The 18,446-nt window shown below is 36.5% G+C and overlaps 1 protein-coding gene across 4 annotated transcripts in view; it reads right to left on the bottom strand.

Annotated features, from left to right (window-relative positions):
• DYM (dymeclin) overlaps positions 1-18,446 on the bottom strand; it is a 386,034-nt gene that overhangs the window by 278,541 nt on the left and 89,047 nt on the right. For all 4 annotated transcript variants that reach the window (XM_082355416.1, XM_082355413.1, XM_082355415.1 and 1 more), the window contains exons 7-8: positions 1,640-1,765; positions 53-195 (exon numbers count right to left, since the gene is read on the bottom strand). In XM_082355416.1, the coding sequence (XP_082211542.1) occupies positions 53-195; positions 1,640-1,765 (269 nt within the window). The remainder of the gene's footprint in view (positions 1-52; positions 196-1,639; positions 1,766-18,446) is intronic.

The raw sequence follows: 18,446 nt of genomic DNA, 5'->3' as shown, positions 1-18,446 counted from the left end.
CTGGACAAAACCTACGTATATCAAAGACCTGACAAAATCTGGTGAGACTTACTTGCTACTCCTGACGCCAGTCCATACAGCAGCCCTCCCCCATCTGACTGCTGAGGGAAAACGTGTGCTCCTGGAGGAGGCGGCTTTTCTTGCCTGATGAAGTTATACAACAAGGTCTTTACAAGTTTGCTGGTATATGGGAGGCTACACAAAAAGAAAAAAGAAGAAAATAAACTCAGATTTTGGGGAGTCAACTGGCTTTGTATCGTGATAAATATAACCTATATAATCTACTGACATAAAAGGGATTAGCACAATTCAAAGAAATCTGGCACTGTCACAACAGTGAAGACCATGGGCTGTGAGATCAGACTTGAGGCTTAAATCTGGCTTTCCTCTTACTATGCTGTATGTCATTCATCAAATCGCTTCAACTCCAAAGCTTCAGTTACCTTATTTGTAATCTGTATAACAGGTGAGATATTATAAATTCAGTATATAATACAGTACTTGGCACTTGAAGGGAGGTAGTAACAGAGAGTCAGTAGAAAAAAGCAAGAATTTAAAAGTATGGAAATTGACTTGAATAGTATATTTGACTTAACCCAATATATCCAAAATATTCAACATATAACCAATATAATAGTTGTTAAATATCTCACATTGTTTAAAATAAATAAAAGTATGAAGTTATTCAATCTATGCATGCATACAAAAAACATATCCATATATATACAGATTTCTTTTAATGTTAATACCCTTTGCTTTTAAGTAACAGAATGAGAGGAGAAGGGAGAGAAAACAGGTTAAAAGGGATATGTGTCCACAAATTGGTGATAAATCAATTCCTGCAATCTGGAGAAAACTTTTGAATAGACTCTTCAGCCAACGCTTAAGGCCTTTTATCCTTATTATCAGTGATTTTCAAATATGTTCCAAAAGAGCCCTAAAGGATTCTGTGAATGTGCCACAAGTATAATCAAGGTAGCAAGAGGGATGTGAAAAAGACAAAGGTGCTTCTCTCTCTCTGTGTGTGTGTGTGTGTGTGTGTGTGTGTGTGTGTGTGTGTGTGTGTGTGTGTGTTTAATATTTATCTACTCCCATCCCTACCCACCAGGAGACTGTAAGCTTCTGCTCTGCTCAGGAGCACAGCTCCACATCCTAACACATGCCTGGCACATGGTTAGCACACAATCAACATTTGTTGACTAAATGAAAGTAGGAACAGTCAGTTAAGTGGCTGCTGGGGAAGTCCAAACACATGGTGACGGGGCATACACTGCAGTAGTCGTTTCAATGGGACTGGTGGGAAGGGGAAGATACAAATAATTTCAATGAACAAATATGACTGGATGAATGCTTAGACATAGAGAATGATGCAGAAGGAAGAAAAGATGGCTCCAAAGTTTCAACTCTACAAAGAAACCACTAGAGAAGGTAATGAAGCTAGGGGATGAAAGGGGCAGGGAGGGAGGATGGACAGTTTAGAAAGGAAAGCAGATCCTTATGTGCTGGGTTTGAAGTTCTGATAGAACAACCAGAGGAAATGTCTGGTTGGAAATATGGAACAACACTAAGGAAAGAGGACAAGACGAGAACTATAGATTAATACAATAAAAAACTTGACAAATTTAAAATAGAAACATACCATCGACCTCGCATCAAATACTTGTGACTGATGCTCTGTCGCAAAACTTCCTTGTGGAAGAGTTGGCAGGAAAGGAAAACCACCATTGTTGACACAGCTTCTACTGATATTTCATATGTAATATCTCTGAAAAAACAGGAAACAAATCAGAATAATGATCACTTTGGAAGATTAAGATATTGCTCTTTTCTAAATAAACTATACATTTAAAAACTCAAATCAAAATATTCAATATGCTTCCGGATTATTAAAAAATACTAGTATGTTTAACATAAAAATTAAGTCAAACAAAAATATGAAATCCTTCCTTGTCATTAGTTCTTGTACTTGGGTCAAATATCCCATTACTTTCCTATTTTCCAGGTCCCATCTACTAATGAATGACAAGTATCAATATATTAGTGTATAATGGAAACAGTTACCAGCAGTGTTCTGCTTTGAAGGTCCACTCTAAAGCCCTTATGTTCATTCGCTGTTTAGTTATAACACGGAAACAAATATTTAGATTGTAAAACTGAAAAGAAGTCACAGTGTAGGGAAGACAACAATGTCTTTTTGAGTTGATAATAACTTTACAGTGAGAACTATGGTATACCCTAGATCTTCTATCTCTAAGTGTCTACTTTCTCAAGTCCAACTCTGCCTGTTCAGCAAAATGTGAACAGTAAACAAATTGTTCCTGTTTTATTAAGCATATTTCTTTTATGAAGGACTACCGTTGTCCTCCGAAGATCATTAACCCCTTTTAGAAACAAATCTTAGAACAAATAAAAAGGAAACAAAATTTTGGCTGAGCACGAACAGGAACAAATGCATCAAGAAATCTTCAATTATTGCAAAAGTTTAAACACAATTATCATGGGGAAGAGTATCATGTTAGCCCAGGAAAGTGAAAATCTCAACAACACAACAAAAAGAGTAACAGCTCCAAAAGAATATAAGATATTTTTACAGAACTGAAATATTCACGGAAAGCCCAAAGAAAAATACTTAACACCTACTTAAATGAAGCTCATTAAACAAATTAAAGAGAACTTGATTCTAGAAATGGAGAAGCTTACCAGATTTTTAAGTTCTAATTCTATCGGATATTTACGGAGTTATTTTGCTGATGAAATATCTTTTAAAAGCAAAGTATACAAAAACAAAACACAAGAGACCCGTGCAAATGATCTTATTATGTAACGAATAAATCTCATTTCTACTCAGAAATCTGACTAATACTGTAGAACAATTCTCTTTCCTGAAATTTCCATAATTATTGTTGTAAATATTAACCACATAAAAGGCACATCTTACATTTGAACTTATTTCTTGAATTGAATGAAAAACAACCCTGATGTGTTGTATTAGGATTCATTAATTCTTCAATAATGATGATCTGGGTGCTCAAAACCCAAAGGATTTTGAATCACAATAATCATTTATTCATACAGCCTATGCCTGTCAGGAATCCATACTCTGTAGTCAATTTGCTAGGCTTTTCAGTTGGGTCAGGGCTTAAAGCCAAATCCTGAAGAACAAATATCTTGCCACAGTACACCCTATCTAGGTAGGTGACTACCTCCAGTACACTTGTTAATGCATTTAGTCATTGCATCAATAATAAAAAAAAAAACAACAGCAGTGGTTTACAATTTAACATCTTACACTAGGTCCCTGATCCAGGAAGAAACTGCTTTAATTTGTTTAAACTAAAAACTATGACTATTAATAAATACTATGTCTGACAACTTTAATGAAAGAATGTAGATTTAGAACAGAGGGCTGTTCTCCTTCAAAATAAATTGGGCCAAACAACATCACAAATGGGAGAACATCACAAATGGGAGGGATCTTTATTGCTCTGATTTTGATTGGAACTAACTAGGACTTCCTGAACAGTCATCAGCATAGTGTACCAGGCATACATAACTCAGAACAGCAAAAAGGAAGAAATATGTTGAGGCCATATAATACACGATCATAATACAAAAGGAATACTCTTTGCAACAAAAATGTAAAGGGAATTTCATGAAAAAAGCATCCAGGATGCTGTTGACTGACTTAGAGGATATCTTCTATTCATTTTGCTGGCCAGCATCCACTTATTAGTATTAAAACATTAATAAAGGGCAAACAGGATGATCTGAATGGAATGATTAAATACCATGAAGATAATTCTACACAAATTAATCTTAATCACAACCAAAATTCTCATTGAGTTTTTTTCAGAAACTTCATAAATTGACTCTGACATTTTTATGAAAGAATAAACATATAGCCAAGTCAATCTTGAAACTGAAAAGTGAAGAGAGGGACTTCCTCTACCAGATATCAAGCCATGTTACACGGCTGTAGCAATAAAAACGGTAATGGTATTTGCAAGCACACACAAAAAAGTTAGACAAACCAATGGCACTCAACTGAGAACTGAATGTACAGATCAAACCTGTGTTTCTATGGAAACATACAACAAAACGGATCCATAAATCAATGGAGAACAGATTGTACAGAAGATGGTGCTGGGAAAAACTGGCTTATTTCATAAAGAAAAATAATGATGGCTCCCTATCTTACAACATATTCAAAGACTGACTACAGAAGAATTAAAGACCTACATTCACTTGGATGTGAATGGCAACACTAAAATTAATAGAAGAAAACGTACAATGATAAGTTTGTAACATAAGCACAAGAAGGGACTTCTTAAATAAAAGCCTAAGAGCACAAAGCATAAAGTAAGTAAATAAATAAAGCATTTAATTACATCAAAATTAAGGATTATTGCTCAACAAATGAAACCCTGAACAAAGTTAACTGGCAGATGATAAAATGGAAGAAGAACAAAGAACTAATATCTAGAATATTACAAGCAACTCCCACAAAAAGCCAAGAAAAAGCCAACAACTTCACTAGGAAAAAAAAGAGCAAAAGATAAAAAACAGTCCATTTAAAACAGTGTAATATCCCTTGATGTCCTAGAAAATGTAAAGTATTGGCAGGCACATAATGATATATAAACCCTCATGTACTGCTGATAGTAATATTAACCAACACAGTTATTTTAGAGAACAATTTATAACCCAGTATATGTATATGCCAAAGAAAAATTCACAGAAATATGTCTGAGGACTGTGGTGAGCAACCTCCAAAATGACCCTCAATAATCCCTACTTCCTGCTATTCATGTCCTTGTGTAATTGCCTCCCCTTGAGTGTAGGATGGATCTAGAGACTTGCTTAGAAGCAAGAGAATACAGTAAAAGTGAAAGCATGCCACTTCTGAGAGGAGACTGGCTTACAAAACAACCGTGGCTTGTATTGGGCACCTGCTCTTGCTCTTCTGTTTGCTTTCTCCAAGGGAAGCCAGCTGCCTTGTTGTGAACTGACATACAGAGAAGTACACCTTGCAAAGGACTATGGGAGGCCTCCAGTCAACAGCCAGTAAGGAACTGAGTCCAACAGCCCTAGAGAAATTGAATCCTGCCAACAGCCAAGTGAGAAGGCTAGGAAGCAGGTCCTTCCTAGTTGAGCCTTCAGATGAGACCACAGCCCCAGCCATAAGATCAACTACAACCTCATGAGGCACTTGAGTCAGAGGCACCAAGCTACACAGTACCCTGATTCCTGATACTAAAAAACTGTGAAACAACGTTTTGTTTTGTTTTTATTGAAGTATAGTTGATTTACAATGTTGTGTTAATTTCTGCTGTACAGCAAAGTGATTCAGTTATACATATATATTCTTTTTTATATCCTTTTCCATTATGGTTTATCACAGGATACTTAATAGAGTTCCCTGTGCTATCCAGTAGGACCTTGTTGTTTATCCATTCTATATATAGTAGTTTGCATCTGCTAACCCCAAACTCCGACTCCATCCCTCCCCCAACCCCCATGCCCTTAGGAACCACATGTCTGTTCTTTATGTCTGTGAGTCTGTTTCTGTTTTATAGATAAGTTCACATTTGTGTCCTATTTTAGATTCTGCATATAAGTGGTATCATATGGTATTGAAACAATGTTGTTTTAAACTTCTAAATTTTAGAGTAGCTTATTGTGCAGTAATAGATAAATAATATAACGACATTCATTATTTGTGGTGTTGCAAATTTGGAGGCACCCCAGCTGTCCAGCACTGAGGAACTGGATAAGTAAAATGTGGATGTACACAATGGAGCAGTTTTAACAGCAATAGACTAGGTGTTCATTTAGCATGACAGGTAACTCTTAAAAACAATTCTGAGAGCAAAAAACAATGAGTTCTATAACACAATTCTATTTATGTATATTAAAAATACATGTACACTATAGCTGATTCACTTTGTTATAAAGCAGAAACTAACACACCATTGTAAAGCAAATATACTCCAATAAAGATGTTAAAAAAAAAAAGAAAAATACATGTACACATAAGTATAACATCTTGTACTCGGACATATACATATAAAAATACATGCATTAAACATATTAAAATGGCTGTTTATGGGAAAGAAAAGGAGTAATGAATGGGGATAAATGGGAATAAGTAAATGGATTAATATTAAATGGAGGGGGAGATGGGCCTTACACAAACCAACAATGATAGTGACCCTTGAACTGAAGAATGTGACTGACTCAACCCTATGCCTGATGTGTCCAAAATCAGGGATTGTAGAATGAAGGGAGGCATAAGAGGTTGGGGGACATATTGAAGTGGGAGAATGCTCAGATTAATCCCAGAAATAAAAAATACCAGCGATAAATTATCCAGTTAGGACATTATAAGGACCACCATTACAATAATGACAATGGCAATGGAAAAGAGCAGTAAGACTTGAATGACACTTAACAAAATAAAACTAATAGCACTCAGTGACAGATTGGATGCTTAAAGTGGGGGAGAAAGACTAAGACTAATCAAGGAAGACCAAAGCTTCTAGATTTAGAACTCAGAGAAGGTGATGTTATCAACCTAAATCAAGAACACAGGAAATGGAAAAATCACTTTACATGTATAATCTATCGATGCTCTTTATTCACAGATTCCATGTTTGTGAATTTACCTACTCACTAAAATTTACTTATAACCCCAAAACAATTTTCTGCAGCACTTTTGCAAGTTGAAATGATCTACGTAATTTTCTAATTTGCACCAAAGGAATCCTAGGCAAAATTTCATGACAAAAAAATAGCTAACGATTGCAAATGAACTCACAGATGATAAAGTTACTTTGTTAAAGATGATAAAATTAAAGTCTGCATTTTTCTAATGTCAGTGGGGAACAGGAAATAACTACATAGCAAAGTTTCATATAAAACTGACTATCCAGATATGATATGATGTCTGGAATTTTCTTAAATATAATCTGAGAAGTAGGGGAGGGTAGCTGTGGATGGGGTATAATTGAAATAAATGTGGCCATGAGTTGTTAATTACTAAAGCTAAGTGATAAGCATATGGGAGTTCATTAGTCTCTCCACATTTATATGCTTAAAATTTTACATAAGATTAAAAATATAAAATTAAAAATTGACTGCGTAACTGTAGACCAGAGTTTGGTGAAGATAGGGACCTCTCTTATTCCTAGCTCCTACCACATTTCCTGGCAAATAGTAGGCACTTAACAGATATTATTTGGAGTGAATGAATCATCCAAAATTCTATATTTAACAAATTTAATTTGCTAAAGTTATCTGCTTTGAGAAGTTGGGTATGTTTCAATAGTTTTTATATTGTTGTCATTAGCAAATCACCACAAACTTAGTGGCCTAAAACAGCACAAATTTATTATCATGCAGTTCTGTAGTTGCAGTACAGGATTCACGGGGTTAAAATCAAGGTGTCAGCAAGCTGCTTTCCACTCCGGAGGCTCTGGGGAAGAATCCATTTCCTGCTCACTTGGGTTGCTGGCAGGCTTTAGTGACTCTAGGATCCAAGTCCCCATTTTCTTGCTGGCAGTAAGATGAGGGCACTTCCTAGGCTCTACAGGTCGCCTCATTCTTTGACTCAAGGATCCTTTTCCTCCATCTTCAAAGCCATTAGTGGCTTTGAATGACTCATGCTGCATCTCTCTGACCCACCCTTCTGGTTTCCTCTTCTACCTTTAAGGACTCATGTGATTAGACTGTCCTCTATTATCCTAGTGGGCCCAATCTCCCCCTCAAAAAGCCCTTAACTTTAACCACATCTACAGAATCCTTTTGACATGTGAGGGTATCTATTCACCAGCCTTCCAGGGATTAGGATGTGGACATCCTTGGGCTGGAGAGGACAGTATTCTGCCTACCACTAGCAGCTAGTAAGAATTAGATGCTAATTTCAATAAGAACCAAAAACCTCCCTACCAGCCAACATGAAAATATTACTCAAAGTTATACTAATCTACCAGATTTGGGGGCTGGGGGGAATATAATGTTCAAATAAATGGATTAAAGCAGGCTCTAACAAACTGGCAGGGTAGAAGATAATTTAAATATACAATGAAGCACAGCTTCAAATGACATAGCGAAGATACAGATACTAGAAATGGCTAAAACAGAATCTTTTCTTTTCTTTTTTTTTTTTTTTTGGCAAAGATGTCAAGAACCCAATTTCCAATTTTCATTGTCTGAAGATAGTGCTTATAGCCACAAAGCAGAAGAAAATTTAAATGCACAGAGTAACAAATATTCAAACAAGGACAGTAACCACCCACTAGCTGCCCATCCTGCTCAGAATAAAATGCCAAGTCCTGAATCTAGCCTCTAAGACCCTACATGACTTCTGACTAACCATCCAACCTTGTCTATCACTCACCCATCCTTGCTCATTTGGCTCTAGCTCTACTGGACTAGTTAGTGGCCCCTGGGTACAGCAAGCATGCACCCACCTCAGGGCCTTGCATCTGCTGTTCCCTCTGCTTAGAATGCTCTCCCACCAGAGTGACAGGACTCCCTCTCTGACTTCCTTTGGGTTTCTATTAAAAGGTCCACTTCACAAGGAGCCTTCCCTTACAATCTTGACTAAAATACCATGACATTACTTTCTTCCATTGTACTTGTCACATTCTAACATTAATTAATACATTAATTTGTTTATTATCTGTCTTACCCTACACACAACTAGAATCTATGTCTTATTCACTATGGTATCCCTGGCACCTGAAACAGTGGCTGGCCACAAGTACACACATATTTGTTGAATAGTCTCTTTGTGCTCTTGGGCACAGTGAGAAATTAATATTATTTGGGATTTACCAAAACCAAGAAAAATACATTCATTCATGCACAAATTTTAGATGACAAAGTATATCTGAAACTCCCAGCTTCCAGAAACTAATTCATGATTTAGTGCTCTGCATAAAAATTCACACACACACAAAAACGGAATTCCCTTGCAGTCCAGTGGTAGGGCCGCACACAGGTTCCATCCCTGGTTCGGGAACTAAGATCCCGCATGCAGTGCAGCGTGGCCAAAAAGAAAAGAAAAAAAAAAAAAAAATTCACTAGACTCCTGGGGCTACAGTTACAGAATCAGTAGCAACAGCAAAAATAATTACTCAACATGCCCTCATTTAATCCATTTTCTATCATAAGTGGTATTGAAAATGACTGGACTTCCCTGGTGGCGCAGTGGTTAAGAATCTGCCTGCCAATGCAGGGGACATGGGTTCAAGCCCTGGCCCAGGAAGATCCCACAAGCTGCAGAGCAACTAAGCCCGAGCACCACTGCTACTGAGCCTGCGCTCTAGAGCCCGCAAGCTACAGCTACTGAAGCCCGCACGTCTAGAGCCCGTGCTCCGCAACAAGAGAAGCCACTGCAATGAGAAGCCCACGCACCACAACAAAGAGTAGACCCCACTCACCGCAACTAGAGAACGCCCATGCGCAGCAACGGAGACCCAACGCAGCCAAAAATAAATTAATAAAAATTTTTTTAAAAATAAAAGTTTAAAAAAAAAGAAAGAAAATGACTGATATTTTTAAAGTCAGTTTCAAAATAAGTTGTGAACACAAATTTGGGTTCTGCCTACGGGGAAAAAAATGATCTAAACAGGAAAACCTCTGAAATAGCCATTTAAGAAATATGTTTTAAAGACACACATGGATAAAATGAAACTATCCATCAATTATCTTCCTAGTTACCATCTTCCCGCACATCTCCCAAGTCTGTGTGAGGGCTTCAGCTCCCTCTACCCTTGCCCCCAAACTGTTCGGCTGACTCATATTCATCACTCAAGACTTTGGACTATGCTTTTCATAGTCTATAGTCTACATCATATAAGAAAATATTTGCCAAACCAAAAAAAAAAATATCAACCAATATTAGAAAATAAATGAAAAATGCAATAAAGCACAGCTTATATATTAACTTACACAACCACATAATTTTTAAAGAGATCACAGGAATTGAGGCTACTTCCATTTCCAGCAATGACAGACAGAAAATTCAGAAGAATATTCCCAATGAAGTCAACAAAAATCATTGATAGAGGGTCTGGAGGGGCACTTTCTAGAAGGACCAAAGAGCTAGTAAAATACTGAAGAATTACAAGGCCAAGATTCAAGGCACTAAGAAAACCTAGAGAGGTCAGCCTGCCATCTGGAATTGCTTTGGCCTTGGGATGTTTCCTGATTCATAAGTGGTGGCTGGGAATCCAAGCAGTACTTTTGACAGGGTTGACAATCTAGGGGACAAAAACTGGAGTCCAAGCCTGCCAAGGGAGTAAGCCCTAGTACTCCACCCCACACACAGGGTAGAGATCCTCAAGGGGATCCTCACCTTGGAAGTAAGGGGGAGCAGGAAGTAAATCAACGATCTCATGGGCTACAACCCAGCTTTAAGTTCCCTGGGTGGCCAGAAAAATTCTGAAACGGAATTAAGAAGAATCCAAGGCACCCAACAGAAACAGACAATCCCCTCTGAAGAAAGATAAAATCATACTATCAAACTATTTCTACAACTTTACAAATACAAAAACTAGCAAACAATCAAAAATAGGCATATAAAGAGATAAGACTACATGAACAAGAACCACCATACACCCATAAAACAAACAAACCTCTCCCAATAATAATATTAATTACCAAATACAACTATGCCTACTCTACCTATGGCATAAAAGCCAAATTTTTCAAATCAAAAATTTCTCAAGGACCTGTAAACTATATAAATATAGCAGGTATTTCTTTTTAAAAAGTTCTAGAAAAAAATTCTGGAACTGAAAAATACAATAGCCAAATTTTAAAACTTGATTTAAAAAAAATAAGTAAATAAGAAAGAAAGAAAGAAAGGAAGGAAGGAAGGAAGGAAGGAAGGAAGGAAGGAAGGAAGGAAGAAAACCTCAATGAATGGGTTTAACAGCAGATTAGACTCAGCTGAAGAGAGATTTAGTGACTTGGACATAAAGTCATAAGAAATAACCGAGCATAAAGTACAGAGAGACAACACGACGATGTTGAGAGGCATTTGTTTCCAGATTGGGGTTATTATGAGAATGTTTACGAAGAAAGATTTATAAACATTTGCATACAAGTCATTTGCAAACATATATTTTCATTTCTCTTCAGTAAATACTTGAAAGTAAAATTGCTAGATGAGAGGAGAGGTGGATATTTGACTTCATAAGAACCTGTCAAAACTTTTCCCAAACTAGTTGTACCATTTTATACACCACAGCAATTTTTTACATAGATTTTATTTTTCGAAGCCGTTTCCGGTTCTCAGCAAAACTGAAGGTATAGAGAATTTCCATATAACCCTTGCCCCACATATGCATACCCTCCTCCACCATCAACATCCTGCCCCAGAGTAGCATATATGTTAAAAATGATGAACCAACATTGACACATCATTATCACCTAAAGACCCCATAATATACATAAGAGTTCACTACTGCTGTGTAATTTCTATAATCGCTATAAATTTTGACAAATGTAGTAACGTGTATCCTTGATTATAGTATCATACAGAACAGTTTCATTGCCCTAAAAATCCTCTGTGCTCTGTCTATATATCCCTTTCTCCTGCCAAACCCTGGCAACCACTGATCTTTTTATTGTTTCCATAGTTTTACCTTTTCCAAAATGTATAGTGGGAATAATACAGTATGCAGCCTTTTCAGATTGGCTTCTTTACCCACAGCAATTTCTGAAAGTACCAGTTGCTCCACATTCTCACCAACATTCAGTACTATCAGTCTTCTTAATTTTAGCTATTCTAGTTGTGTGTAGTGATAGTTCACTATAGCATTTAATTTGCATTTTCTGATGATTAATCACACTAAAACTCAATGTGCTTATTGACCATTCATATATCTTTTTTGTGAAGGATCAATTTAAATCTTTTTTCCATTTTTAATTGGGATATTTGCCTAATTATTTTTAAATTGTAAGAGATCTTTATATATTCAAGAATAAAGTCTTTTGTCAGCTATATGTTTTGGAGACATTTTCTCCCATCTGTGGCTTGACTCTTCTTTTTCTGAACCGTCTCTCTTGAAGAGGCAAGATTTTTATTTTTGAAGTAGTCTAACTTATCAAGTTTTTCTTTTTTTGGCTATTGCTTTCTGTATGCTTTCTAAGTTATCTTTGCCTAAAACAAGACTGTGTGTATTTTTCTAAATTTTATGTTATATGTGAAAGTAGGCATCAAAGTTTTTTTGTTTTGCTTTGTTTTCCCATATAATCAGCTTTTCCAGCACCATTAGTTTAAAAAGTTTTCCCTCCCCAACTGAATTGTTTTGCTTTTCTCAAAACAAAACAAAACAAACAAAAAACAATTGACCAGAGAAGTACAGATCTATTTCTTGGCCCCCTATACTGATCCACTGATTTATTTGTCTATACTTAGGTCAGTACCACGTTATCTTCAAAACTGTAGCTTTATAGTACACTGTGAAGTGATATAGTGTAAGTATTCCATTTGTTCTTCCTTTTCAATTATTTCTTCAGATATTCTAGGTTCTTTGCATTTCCATATATATTTTAGAATCAGCTTGTCAATGTCTATGAAGAAAACAAACAAACAAAAAATACTCTGGTACAAATGTGATGAATTGACTCTGTAGATCAATCTGGGTGATACTGACATCTCAACAATATTGACTCTTCCAATTCATGGATATGATGTATGTCTACATTTAGGTCTTCTTTGACTTCACTGAGCAATGTTTTTTAGTTATTAATATATAAGCTGTACACATATTTGTTGAATTTACTAAGTATTTCATGTTTTTCATATGATTTTAAAATGGAATTTTTAAGGTTTTAGTTTCCAGTTGTTTGCTACTAGTATATGATTTTTGTATAATCATCTTGCAATGTGCAACCTTGCTAAACTCACTTTTCAGTTCAAGTAGCTTTTGTATATTCCTTAGGGTCTCCTACATAAACAATCATGTTGCTGGCAAATATAGTTTTACTTTTTCTTTTCTAATCTCTATGCCTTTTATTCTTTGTTTTGCTTTACTGAACTGGCTAGGGCCTCATACAGTAGCAAACAGAAATGCTAAGACCAAACATCCTTGGCTTGTTCTTGATCACAGATGAGGTAAACCTTTAGTCTCTCACCATTAAGTGTAATGTTAGCTGCAGGTTCTTCATGGATGCCCTTAACCTAGTTGAAGATGTTTCCTTCTATTCCTAGTTTGCTGAGAGTTTTTTCTTTTTTTCCATGAATAGATGTTGAATTTGGTCAAATGCTTTTTCAACATTTACTGAGACAATCATATGGCTTTTCTAATTTATTTTGTCAATGTGGCATATTATACTGATTTTCAAGTGTTAACAATATTGTATTCCTGAGATAAGCCCCACTTGGTTATAATGTATTATCCTGTTCTTATATTGCTGGATGAAATTTGCTAATTTTTTAAGCTTTTTCTCCTGTATTCATGAGAAATATCAGTCTGTAATTTTCTTTTTATGGAACGCCACTGTTAGGTTTTAGTATCAGGGTTATGCTGGCCTCATAAAACAAGTCATCCCATCTGCTTTTGAAATACACTTTATTGAAAAAATATTTGCTTCATGATGTGATGTTGAGCAAAGACAGCAGAATAGTATGCATCATATGACTGAATACACATAGATGTTAATATGCAAAAAATAAAAAGAGCAATCCTGGAAGATGAGATTATAGGTGAATATTTTTATTATTTTTAATTTAAATTTTCAAAATGGGAAGGGCATAAAGAAAATGAATGGGAGAAATATTGGCTTCAAACTGGCTGTCTCCACCAGGAAATTTCCTGAAAAAAAAAATATCAGGAGAGATGGTCTGAGGACAATCTCTAATCTCATTCTGACCATAGATTTTCTTTTTCTGTTTTTTTTTTTAATAAGTTTATTTATTTATTTTTGGCTGCATTGGGTCTTTGCTGCTGTGCGCGGGCCTTCTCTAGTTGCAGCGAGCAGGGGCTACTCTTCCTTGCGGTGTGCAGGCTTCTCTTGTTGCAGAGCACAGGCTCTAGGCACGCGGGCTTCAGTAGTTGCAGAACATGGGCTCAGTAGTTGTGGCTCGCGGGCTCTAGAGGACAGGCAGTAGTTGTGGACCACGGGCTTAGTTGCTCCGCGGCATGTGGGATCTTCCCGGACCAGGGCTCGAACCCGTGTCCCCTGCATTTGGCAGGCGGATTCTTAACCACTGTGCCACCAGGGAAGTCCCAGGTTTTCTTAATTATTCCTCTCTCTCACTTCACTGTAAACAATCAAAGTAAAGAGGATTTGCAACTAGGAAAAACAATCTAAGTGTCTCATTCCTTTTGGACTGTAATAACAAACTAATACAGACTGGGTAACTTATAAACAACAGAAATTTATTTCTCACAGTTCTGGAGGCTGAGAGGCCAGATCAAGATATCTGCAGATTCAGTATTTGATGAGAGCTGGTTTCTGGGTCACAGAGATTAAGCGTCTTTTTGCTATGTTATCCTATGATGGAAGGCAGCAAGGAAGTTTTCTTGGGTATCTTTTATAAGGGCATTAATTCCACTCACAAAGGCTCTGCCCTCATGACCTAATCATCCCCCAAAGACCCCATACCTTCTAACATCATCATCTTAGAGGTTAGGTTTTAAAATATGAATTTTGGGAGGACACGAACATTCAGACTGTAGCAATGAATTAGACACACTTGCTGCATTATTTAGGGCTCTCCAGAGAAACAGAACCAACAGGATATAAAGAAATATATACATAGAAAGTAATTTATTATAAGAGATTGGCTCACACAATTACAGAGGCTAAAGGTGGCATTATCTGCCATCTGCAAGCTGGAGGCCCAGGAAAGCCAGCGGTGTAGCTCCAGTCCAAACCCAAAGTGCTGAGAAGCAGAAAAGCCCTGGTCTGAGGGCAAAAGCCCAAGAAACAGAAGTGCCAATACCCGAAGACAGAAGGAGATGGATGTCTCAGATTAAGCAAGAGAAAAAATTCACCCCTCCCCCACCTTTTTGTTCTCTTCATGCCCTCAATGGACTGGATGATGCTCACCTACACTGGTGAGTATGATCTTTCTTACAAAGTCTACCTATTCAAATGCTAATTGTTTCCAGAAACACACTCACAGACACATCCAGAAATAATGAAATAATGTTTGACCTCTGGGCATCCCTCAGCTCAACCTGTCACACAAAATTAACCATCACACTTGCCAAAGACGTAAGTTAAATGTTTAAATACTGGGAAAGGGCACAGAGCCACAGATTCAGTCTCATTAAAAGCATTTAGTCATTAAAAGCATTTAAGCACTATTTGAAAGGTTTTACACCTAGAAATTTTTGTTCCTTCATAAGAAACAAACAGCATTCTAACACTCACCTAATTTGTTATAATCATAAAAAGTGAATTCATATTTCAGTACCCCAAAATTTGACATCTATCACAGGTGTGTTACAATTTTAAATAGGAAGACTCAACAAGAAGTTCACATTTGAACAAAGACTTGAAAGAAATAAGGAAACAAGGGAAAAGTCTTCCAGAGAGAGGGACCAGCACACACAAAGGCCCTGAGGTAGGAACACACCTAGCATATTTAAAGAACAACAAAGAGGTCAGTGGGGTTAGAATGAAATCTGCAAGAAGGAGAGTAGTAAGAGACTAGGCCAAAAAGATAACAAAAAGCCTGAAAGGTCTAAAAGCTGTAACAGATTGATAAATTCAAAATCTTTTTTTTTTTTTAAATCAGGCTGGTCTTCATTCATTCATTCATTTATTTATTTATTTATGGCTGTGTTGGGTCTTCGTTTCTGTGCGAGGGCTTTCTCTAGTTGCAGCAAGCAGGGGCCACTCTTCATCGCGGTGCACGGGCCTCTCACTGTCGTGGCCTCTCTTGTTGCGGAGCACAGGCTCCAGACGCGCAGGCTCAGTACTTGTGGCTCACGGGCCTAGCTGCTCCGTGGCATGTGCATCTTCCCAGACCAGGGCTCGAACCCGTGTCCCCTGCACTGGCAGGCAGACTCTCAACCACTGCACCACCAGGGAAGCCCCAATAAATTCAAATTCTTAAAAATAGTTTTTAAAAATGTATCATGGCAAAAACAAACACATACTAAAAGCAAATAAGTCAAAAAGCAAAGTTAGAAAAAAAATGTACTTTAAATTTATGTCACAAAGGACTAACCTTTCTAATGTAAAATTGGTCCTACAAATAGATACAATAAAGGTGCCAAAATGAGAATGAGCAAAGGATATTAGCAAAAAAATGTTAACAATTCTAACATCTTTCAATAGGGGGATGATTAAATATAAACTGATATTGACCTACAACAGAATATAATGCTATTTTTAAAGACAAATGAGAATGGATGTAGAGAAATCAAAACTCACATACACGGCTGGTGGGAATGTAAAATGATGGAGCCACTGAGGAAAAGTTTGGCAGTTACTCAAAAAGTTAAATACAGAGTTATCATATGACCTAGCAACTTTACTCCTAGACACATACCCGAGAACTGAAAACTACGTCCACACAAAATCTTGTACATGAATGCTCACAGCAGCATTATTCAGAAAGTAGAAACAACCCCAATACTTATCAACTGATGAATGGATAAACAAAATGTGGTATATACATACTATGGAATAGTTTTCAGCAATAAAAAGGAATGAAGTACTGGGGCATGCTATAACATGGATGAACCTTGAACACATTACACTAAATAAAAGAAGCCAGATACAAAAGGCCACACATCATATGATTCTATTTATATGAAATGTCCGTAAAGGGCAAACCTATAGAGACAGGAAGCAGATTAGTGGTTACTGGGACAGGAGGGAGGGGGAAATGGGAATTGACTGCTAATGGGTACAGGGGTTCTCTTTGAGGTAATGAAATTCTGGAATTAGAGAGCAGTGATAGTTTGGCAACTTTTGTGAATATACTAAAAACCACTTAAATATATACTTTGAAAGGGTTAATTTTGGGGTATTTGAATTATATCTCAATAAAGTTGTTACTTAAAAGACAAAAATGAGAAAGCTCTCTGAATGCTTGTATACAGAAACTGCCAGGATAGATTGCTAACTGGAAAAAGAGGAAAATCCAAAACACTATGTATAATTTCCAACCTTTTACATGAATACAGGGGGAAATAAAAATCTAAATTCGTAATTGAATATATATGCATGAAAAATTTCAGGAAGGATACATATGAAACTAAGAACGAACAGTGGTTACTAGGGAGACAAATGGGAAGGCTGGAGAGATGGGGAACAAGGACAGCCAGGAGATCGTTCATGTACACTTTTACGTGTTTGGTATCTGAACAACATAAATGTATCATCTGTTTGAAAATGAAATTAATCAAGAACTAAAAATAGAGGATTATCATAAATTATAAAATCAAAATTTACTGATTACAATCTGATGACACTGAAATAAGAATAAACAAAAAACTAAATCATATTGTGGTATGCTGAAAGAGTCACTGACCCCAAGTGAGAAAACCTAGGATCTGTTTCTAAGTTCTCTATTAAACTCACTCTATTAACTTCAAAAAATAACTCCTCTGGGTCTCAGTTTCCTTATTTGTAAATAAGTACATTGGGCAAGATGACCTCTAATGTCAATTCTTGCTATAACTTTCTATGATGCTCAAAAAAAGGAATTCAAAGCAACGTTATATTCCTGTGGAAACAAAATTTTAAATCCATTAATTGGGCTATCTTAAGTGCCAAAGAATCAAGGAAAAGAGCCAAGACAGGCCAATACTTGAAAGAAACCAAAATTCTACCATGCTGAGTGTGGTGGTTTTTAAAAAATGAAAAATGTTTTAAGTCAACAGATCTTTCTTGTTTAATGTCCTTGCATAATCTTCAGAAGATTTTCATTACACAATCGCCAAAACAAAGTCAACTTTAAAAAGCCAAAATGTTGCTTCGGCTGCCATATTATCACAAGAACTTTCCACCATCTGGACTGGAAATGTCCTAGAACAAACTACTGTTGGAGCAAGTTATTAATTTCATGTGAAGAAAAAAAGGCGCCATGACCTTGCAGTGCTCTGCCAGGGCACAGTGGAACACTTGGATAAAGACAAAAGCCTTCACGAAATGGGTGTTAGTGTTGGCTAAGGTCGAAGTCAATGAATATGCAGGAGAAAAAACCATCCTCCTTTGACTTGCTATTGGATAAGAAACTGTAAATGGAACATAAGTTTAACAAAAACAACTGACAAGTTCAAAGGATTAAGACCAAAAGTTAGAAATATCAATGTCATGCCAACATGGAGATTCCAAAAGTAAAATATGAGGAAAGACTAAAAAGTGGTATAGTGTATTACAGATACGGTCAATAGCAGTAATGGCTAGTTTTAAAAGTTAACAAAATCAAAGACATGGTAATACTCCTCATTTATAAAAGTATT

Source organism: Balaenoptera borealis (genome assembly GCF_965194805.1).
Source record: "Balaenoptera borealis genome assembly, chromosome: 14".
Classification (NCBI taxonomy): domain Eukaryota; kingdom Metazoa; phylum Chordata; class Mammalia; order Artiodactyla; family Balaenopteridae; genus Balaenoptera; species Balaenoptera borealis.
Note: the sequence above shows the minus strand (reverse complement) of the source record. Positions and strands in the feature narration are given on the sequence as shown.